The sequence below is a fragment of the Lolium perenne genome, chromosome 3 (assembly GCF_019359855.2).
Source record: "Lolium perenne isolate Kyuss_39 chromosome 3, Kyuss_2.0, whole genome shotgun sequence".
Taxonomy (NCBI): domain Eukaryota; kingdom Viridiplantae; phylum Streptophyta; class Magnoliopsida; order Poales; family Poaceae; genus Lolium; species Lolium perenne.
In genome coordinates, this window is record NC_067246.2 from 312969839 (window position 1) to 312979058 (window position 9220).

At 48.1% G+C, this 9220-nt stretch overlaps 1 protein-coding gene across 1 annotated transcript; it reads right to left on the minus strand.

Annotated features, from left to right (window-relative positions):
• Window positions 1–6162: 6162 nt before the first annotated feature.
• On the minus strand, window positions 6163–9220 carry LOC127345483 (uncharacterized). The gene is made up of 4 exons (XM_051371962.2): window positions 8433–9220; window positions 6936–7166; window positions 6668–6838; window positions 6163–6519 (listed from the first exon to the last, which is right to left on the minus strand). Exons 1-4 carry the CDS (start codon window positions 9093–9095, stop codon window positions 6436–6438), a joined length of 1149 nt encoding a protein of 382 aa, XP_051227922.1. The 5' UTR covers window positions 9096–9220; the 3' UTR covers window positions 6163–6435.

The following is a 9220-nucleotide window of genomic DNA, read 5'->3' on the forward strand; positions in this document are numbered from 1 at the left end:
TCTGTGTGTGTGTGTGTCGGTGTGTGTGTGCGTGCGTGTGTGTGCGTGCGCGCGTGTGTGTGCGTGTGCGTGTGTGTGTGAACTTATATGTGACAACCGTTCCCAAGGGCGGCATGGATTAACTTAGAATTTAGATTCATACACAACATGGTCTTGTCAAGTTTTATTCCCTTAAGATGGAGCCTCAGCCATAGGTATGAGCAAATACACCCCTTATAATGAGTCCTAGAGCCATTTTCATGAGCAAGTTTAGAAATCATTAAGACATAAATGTCCCATCATAGCAGTTAGTTCATTGGTCCCCGCCATAAACCCCTTTAATGCAACTGAAAGTATTGGAAGACAGTTTTTGTTATTTCGTCCCTCCCAACCTCATCATTACATCAAAGTGCATCCCTATGCTGCAGGATTGCCCTATCCTGAAGTAGGAGAGGACTTTTGCCTCCGCCTCCACCTCTGTAAATCATGGGAAAAATATGGCGTAGGTTTTTTGACGAGAAGCAGGTTCTCTCAAAAGGAGGGGTCGAGACGGTGCTCGAGGCCCAAATGGACCTGGGTGGCACGCCCAGTTGGGGGGGGGGGCATGACCTGGCCTCGTTTAGCCCTCGTGGCTCCCCTCTCGTACTTCTTTGGCCCACAATCTTCCTCTCTGTGAAAAACTCATCAGGTATTTTTTCCTTTAATTTTTAGGAGTCCACAAGGTCTCTTTAACAGCAAAATATGAAAAAGGAAGTTTTTTGCCCCGGAAAAATTAAATACCAATGAAAGGGACTTTATAGGAAAGTCCCATGAACCAACTAAAAAGTCATAAATTATGATTGATCATGGCAAATATGATTCAAAACTAATCATATAAGTCACTATATTGATGAAGTAAAATGCATGTATCATCATGACAAGGATTACTAAGCGTAGCATAGGCTTAGTCGTATCCGGTTGGGACTCTACAACTGTAACCCTAGATCAGAAGCCTTTATAATCCGGATAGTGCGAGTCCTAGAGGCACGACACAACTTATTGTAATCTTGCACTTGTTGCCCGATAATTCCATACAAGAAAGAGTAGGGCATCACTACCGTCGTGATTTTTACGAAGCTGGGTAACTTGTGTATCCCCGTCCCGGTGACTCCTCGCCCATGGCTCCCCCTCTCTCACACCTCTGTGAGGCACCCCTCACCAGAGTATCATCGATGACGCAACGACACACGGGCACGTAGCTTGGCAAAAATACCAGTAAAATGGCTACCAGCTGCCGCCTCACGAGCGGACCAGCGCGAAACTGCCAAACGACAGGACGGAATAAGAAGACCGCATGATCAACAAAAGGAAGGTTAGGAGATCGAACAAATGTCGTTACTCTTATGCAACCTCCAGGCGGATCGCTGAAAGAAGGCGAGCATACAATGCCCATCATATATCAAAATTTAGCTGACAAATCGCATCGCGTAGCCCACGGGAGATGATGTGTCCGCGTCTCATCTAGCAAGAAAGCACGAGAACCATTTTTCACGGCGGCTAACATACATGCCAACATGCGGAGCAGACTTAAGGAAAAGCAACCACCGACGGGAAAGGAACCAACGGCCATACCAACAGAAAACAATAAAACAACACAAGAAACCAAACAACAAGAAGTATCTAAACCAACAACACGCTAGTACGCAGAAAAATAAAGGAGAAAACATCAACCAAACACAAACCTCACTAAGCAATAGCAACACGAAGAGGAGGCTTAGACCGATGCACCCCAGAGAAACCAGGCAAACGGCACCACCAAAGATCGCGTGCCACGAAGTGACCGATCCAACAGCTCCTCAGCATGCTGCCAATAACAGAAATGGCAGAAGAAACCACCAGCAGGAGCACAAAAGCAACACCAGGCGAAGAAACAACAACAAAATTTAGCTCGATGGCAGAAAACAACACGGGCGCTGGAGCAGCCCCGTGCACGAACACGGCCTCCTTTCATGGCACGAGTGGGCGGACGAACCGAGGAATGCGACCACACGAATGCACCTGCGTAGAAACAACGAATGATGGAGCGGACGAAGAAGAGAAGATACGATCAACAAAAGAAAAACGGGGATAACGAAAGGAGGGCAGCAACCTTATATAGTCGCCAAGCCGGGCAGAAAGTCCCCAGCACATAGCATAATTCAGCTGACAAATCGCACTATTAACAAACAGGAGGCAACGCGTCTGTAGATGACAGATCTTGAAGGCAGCAGAAGCCGCAGCTCGTCCAGCCTAAGGGCATCTCCAACGGCCCGATGTAAAATAGACACCAAAAACATCTGTCCATGTCCGTTTGGGGTGGGCCTTAGACATGAAATTGGCCTCGTTGGCTGGTATGTCCATTTGTGTCCAGGAGTAGCCCTGGCAGCTCGAAACATTTTTTGCCAACATTTTTTTGAAATAGATCTAGTTTCATAGTGCTGAAAATACATTGGAAAAACTAGAAAATAACCCTAGCTACGCCCGCATGACTGGCTACTGGTCGTCGTCACCAAGGTTGATGAAGGTCGAAGGTGCCGAAGGCCACGACTAGTGCGTAGGCTCTTGAGGCATCAACGACAATGTTGGTGCGGGCGGAGGAGAAGGTGGCCGCTGCGCATGGGGCGCCTAGGAAGGCAGTGGGTACTGAAAGTGCATGGAGCCCCCATGTGTGGTTTTGGTAATTAATGACAATCCCTATGGACTAATGTTTGCATTGAGTTATATTTGTAGGAGTTGTCCATAAGCAATTCTTGAACCATATGTTGGCTTCAAGGTTGCAATAAGAAGAAATTGATGAAGGATATCAAGTGTCAAGTATGTCTTGAAGATGAAGATGAAGTGAGCCCTCAAGTTACTTCAAGACATCAATATGATGAAGAATGAAGAATGAAGTGCAAGTTCAAGATGAGCCAACTCGAAGAGTTCATAAGCTTGAAGCTTGCCATGGAGAAATGATGTGCAAGTTCAAGATGAGCCATCTCGAAGAGATCCTTTGCTTGAGTCTTGCCATCCATATGGTGATCATGGATATGTGAAGATGCGCCGAAGAAGAAGCTCTCCCATGGTGGATTATGGGGGAGCAATCCACATGGTGGTCATGGTTATGCGAAGATGCGCCGAAGAAGAAGCTCTCCCATGGTGGTTTATGGGGGAGCAATCTACAAGACTTCGTCAAGCAAGCACAAGAAAGAAATGCGTTCCATCTTGTTGAGGTCAAGATCGTCGTCATCAAGCTCAAGTGGAATGCGCAAGTATAAGGTTTGCTCTTGATAGGGTTTCTTTCTCACCGGTCTCATAGTGTAGTTGGAGACCGGTTTATAGTTTAGTTGCCGTACTATCAAGAGGGCTCTCGAGTGAGTAACTCGATCATATCGTTCGGAGAGAGCTCAAACCTTTGCATCCTTGCATCATCTTTCTTGGTTGTCATTTGGACCTTATCCATGTGATGTTTTAGAGCTTGTGCTTATTCTCATGACAAGCTCTAGTTCATCGAAAACGGATTTCGCATAGATCACTTGTTGCGTTTTCGAGTTTGGTTCATCATCTTTCTTGGTTGTCATTTGGATCTTATCCATGTGATGATTTAGAGCTTGTGCTTATTCTCATGACAAGCTCTAGTTCATCAAGAATGGTTTTTGCACGGGCAACTTGTTGCATTTTCGAGATTGGAGGTTTTACCGGTATGTATTTTTTAGATAGGTCAAACCTTTCATCATTTGTTTCTATCCTCCCTTGTTGGACTATGATGGTTTCCTGCATGATCTTGTAGAGCTTGTTCCTAGCTTCAAAACAAGCCCAAGATCATCAAAATCGAAGTCCGGATGCTAAAGTTATGCCCGTTTTAGTTTTGGTGTTTCTGCAGTTTACTTGGGCCGGATATTTCGGAAATATCCGGGCCGGATTATCCGGGCCGGATATTTCGGAAATATCCGGCCCCCTCGAAATCGGCTAAGGACCTGGGGAATTGCTGCTCAGGCTAGGGGCCGGACTTTTGGCCGGATTTTGACCAGGTTTTGTCCCTGAGGCCGGATTATCCGGGGGGCGGATTATCCGGCCCCAACTTAGGCCGGATTATCCGGCCCTCGAAAGTCTGCAACGGCTCGATTTTCTTGGGGGGGTATAAATACCCCCTTCTTCCTCCTTGGGCTGTTGCTTCTTCTACTCTCTCTCTCCTCCATTGTTGTTCTTGAGAAGCTTGCCCTTTCTCTCTATCCCTCCATGATTCTTGCCCCATTTTGAGGGAAAAGAGAGAGGAGATCTAGATCCACACTTTGACCAAACCAAATCATCTCTTTGTGAGTGAATCTTTGGGATCTAGATCTTGGAGAATTTTGTGTTCTCCTCTTTGTTCTTCCTCTCCTATTCCCCCAATAGCTTTTGTAGCTTTGTTGGAATTTGAGAGAGAAGGACTTGAGCATCTTTGTGGTGTTCTTGCCATTGCATTTGGTGCATCGGTTTGAGTTCTCCACGGTGATTCGTGGAGGTGAAAGCAAGGAAGTTGTTACTCTTGGGTTCTTGGAACCCTAGACGGATTCTAGGCCTTTGTGGCGGTTTGTTGGGAGCCTCCAATTAAGTTGTGGATGTGTGCCCCAATCTTTGTGTAAGGCCCGGTTTCCGCCTCGAAGGAAATCCCTTAGTGGAACCGTGACCTAGGCCTTTGTGGCGAGGGTCACCGGAGATTTAGGTGAGGCGCCTTCGTGGCGTTCGGTGTGTGGTGTGAGTACCGCATCTTGGGGTGAGGCCTTTGTGGCGTTGGTGTGCATCGAGCAACCACACCTCAAGGTGAGCCTCTTGTGGCGTTCGGGAGCACTAAGCAACCGCACCTCTCCACCGGAGATTAGCACTCGCAAGAGTGTGAACTCCGGGATAAATCATCGTCTCCCGCGTGCCTCGGTTATCTCTATACCCGAGCTCTTTACTTATGCACTTTACCTTGTGATAGCCATCGTGCTTGAAGTTATATATATCTTGCTATCACATACTTGCTTGTATTGCTTAGCATAAGTTGTTGGTGCACATAGGTGAACCATTGCTTAGAATAAGTTGTTGGTGCACATAGGTGAACAATAGTATATAGGCTTTGGGCTTGATAAAGTAAACGCTAGTTTTATTCCGCATTTGTTAAGCCCATCTCGTAAAAGTTTTAAATCGCCTATTCATCCCCCCCTCTAGGCGACATCCGTGTCCTTTCAGGTACTCCATTCGCGGTGTTATGCCGAAGGAACGAGGCGACACGGGCCACGGTGACCACGGTGGCGGCGGCACGGACAAGGCCTCCATGGCCAATCTCAGGCCTCCTCCTCTTAGAGGTGTGGAGACAACATTTCTTATCCGCGCAGATAAATAGTTACTTTGCATGATCTAGCGTCGTGACCCAACTGGTTATGCCCTCTCTGAAAAAGTCCGCCCGGATTGACGGATAGGTCACGCATGCTCCAGCGGCATGACCCAAACGGACCGACTAGCGCGGACCGACCCATCCGTTCACCAAAATTTGGGTCGCGGATGCGTCGGGCCGGACAGTGCAGGCGTCCTTCCATGTGCTCCTGCGTCTTCCCCTTGCCATCCCGAGCTCTCTCAAACTGGCCAGCGCGAACCAAATGGGTCATGTCGCCGGAGGCATTAGTCTAGCAGGCTGGACCACATTTAAATTTATTTCCGCAACGCCACCCAAACTGGAAAAATTGAATCCAATGGTTACTGTTTTAGGTCGCACCCGCTGGAGATGCTCTAAACAAACGGAGAGAAAGAACAACAGGCCCTGCAAACAACGAAACAATCACTGCAGGCAGTCAATCGAAAGCCAGTCTGATCCCAACTAATCATCCATTCATGCACCACCCCGCCCCGCCCCTCATTTCAGAATTGCACATGGGTTATGATGATCCAGCCAGACGACAGCAGGCTACGCTTCAGAAACAGTTTGCATATTAAGAACAGTAAATAACAAGATGCCAGAGGATTCAATACAGTCGAGTCCCAGCTTGTCTGCAACGACAACAAGCTGCATGAAAGCATTGTACTGGCCGACTGAATCTCTCGCCCGCTATCAGCACGATCGTGCTGCAGCTTGACTGACGCCATGGGGATATGTATGCAGAAGAAAACACACTCAGTTCATATTCCCATCACATCTCATCATTAGCCTCCATGCAAAGTTGGAGATAGTTCAACGATAGAAACTGGTATTAGAACATCACACAAGTTCACAAGGTCAGAGAGAGAAAATCGATGAAAAGACCGAATAGATCCGGTCGTTGCTCATGTCTGTAGATGGCGAGCCTCATCTCATCAAGTTTTATACATCTTGATCAGGCAAACAGGGCAGTACCAGTGTGCCACCCAATGCCTATGATCGGATGATCAATAATGGAGAGTCCCTCGGAGGAAAGGGCCACCATCGTCATCCTGCAGGAGGTCTTCTTCCGGGAATTTTGCCTACATTGCGCTCTGGAGACCGGCGCAGTGCAGGAGCACTGCCTTAATTTCTTCAGGCAAGAGCCCAGGACCATGCCTGCTTTGCTGGATCGACAGGAAAAACAGAACAAATCAGACCATAAAGATGGTAACAGCAACGGTAACATGCTAAAACGTACACCCTTGACAGAATTGGTACACATTGCCACAGTGACATACATATAACATATAATGGTGCGTGGAAAATACGAACCTCGGCGCGGAAGACATCCATCGCAAACCCATTGAAGCAGCTGATGACCGCCTGTTCAATGTCGAGGCCGAGGCTGTCAAGGGCTCTCATGGTGGACAGCAGGATGCCCGGCCTTCGAGCGCAGAACATGTGGATGTTCACCGCCTGACCTTCCCTCATCCTCACCTCAACCTGAACACAGCAACAAACATATCTGAATTCCACTCGGTTCCACACCGTTACACACACACACACACAACAGATATCAAACTTCATGACATGGACTAACCGTTGCCTGCTGACCACTGGGACTGGGAAACGAGGGCGGGCAGCGTTCCTCCTTGATGCGGCCGGGGAATGGCTGCAGTGTGGGTGTTGAGGGGTGGAAGCTAGCTACTCCTGGTCCAGCAGCAAGTGCGGAGCTTGGAGCAGACTCCAGCTCGTTGTGGAGATCGTTGATCCTCTGCAGAAGTTCCTTCAGGTAGTCAATTGCATCACCGAGGATTGAAGCTCTGTCCATCTGGTGCACGAGAAGAAAACTGGTGAGGATGAGCTGCTGATCAACTAAAACTAGCATCCCACGATCCAGACATCATTAGAATTAAGAAGAAATATTGGACATATTTTGTGCATATATATATACTTGTATTGCTAAACTAGAAGAAACGTTAGAAAAAAATTAGTGTTTAAGAACTGTAATTCAGACCATTGTTTACTGTTCAAACCAATCTAGGCCAGTGTGAAGAAAGTGAACTTGATTACATGAAACAACTGCAGAAAAATGTTGCTTGCCACACCACCAAAACTTCCAACAGCTAGCAGGACTTTGTCAAGGAAACCAACAAAAGCAAAAGACAAAAACCCCAACAAGAAGAGCTGTCAAAGGACATAGGAAAACAAAATGCACTTGGAAGGTCGCTTTCGGTAGTAACACCTTGTGCATGGCACTGTGTTAAATTTGCACCGTTTAGTCTGGGCAACAGTATAAGAATTACAGGTGCCCAGAAATAAGCTCAGGCAACAGTATAAGAAAAAACCCCAAGATAAAGATGAAGTTTCAGAACTGAAATCTACCATGGCTGGATAGTAAAACAAACATCCAGCAAGCTGAGAATTAATGGATTCATCAAGAACATGTTACGTGATCAAATCTTCCATTTAAATGGAAGGAGTACCAGTGTCACGACAAAAGACCGTCTGTAACAGATGAATTTCACGTGTATAAGTTTGATTCCTGCAAGAAACTAAGAATTTCCCACACTCTAAATAGGCATACAGATCTTTTGTATATAATGGAAGAGCTTATTCCTCCTTGCTTCACGTGAATAAATTCATCTCCTAAAGGAAACAAGGGAAATTATCGCGCTCCAGTAAATAATGGAAGAATTTTATTGCAACCTGTTCCATGTGAATAATTTCAATTCTCGCAGTAAACAAGAAATTAGCCACGCTCCAAACAGGGCCTGGATTTTCTTTTTCGTAATGGACGAGTTTTTCTATTTTTTATTTTTTTTTATAATGGACGAGTTTCATTGCTCCTAGAGATGGAACAAACAACATGACTCTAAGAGTGCCATAGATCTACTAAAATTGAAAAATCTACTAAAATTGGATACTTTTGTGATCTATATGCATCCCAATTCAAGAATTCATCACCAGTTCACCATCTACTACAATAACAGTATCATACCCTCATGAACTAAAAACATGTAAAAACAATAGTATAGTAGAGATGGGAACAGGTAGGGGATTAGTTAACAGAGAAATGACGGGAGAAATTCGTCACCTTGCTGATCTTTGGAACGACGGAGCGCAGCATGTAGAGGCGGTCATTGAGCTTCTTCCTGCGCCGCCGCTCCGCCATGAGGTTCTTGGCTGGCATCCCCTTCTTCTTGCCCCTCCCGTTGCCGCCGCCGCCGCCGCCGCCACCACCACCCCCCGGGGCAGCCACGACGGCCGCGGCATTCTCCAGCGAGGCTGAGAGCCCCAAGGAGGAGGCGTCCACGCTCTGCTGATCCAGCTCGTCCTCGTCCTCGTCGTCCCACCCCATCCCGCCGGCGAACGTCAGCGGAGGGGGCGCCAAGAACCCGCCTTTCTGCCCACCCGCCGCCGCCGGAGCCCCTAGCATGAACGGCGGCGCGTCGACGTCGAAGGGGTTGTTGCCGCCGCCGGACGCGAAGTCGTGGAAGGCCGGGAGCGTGGGCGCGCCGGCGACGGCGGAGGACGACGACGACGGGAAGGCGGCGTGGAAGTCGAACAGCGCGGCGTGCTCCATGGACATGAGCAGGGACGCCGACGTCGGCGCGGACATGACGTCCCGGCCGCAGGGGAACGGGAATGACGCCGGGAAACCCGCCGACGCCATCGTGTCCGACGGGATGTACGCCCAGTCGGCCCCGCCGCCGACGCCTCCCGCCATCTCGTCCACCTTCTCCGTCGGGTCCTCCATCGCGCCCTCCTCCGCTAAGCTTCTCGGTCAGTTACTTACTCAATTATTATTATATCCTTTTCTGCCTCACACCGCTCCTCTGCAACTCGAACCCTTCTCGGGTGTCTAGCTTCAGTTCTTATAGG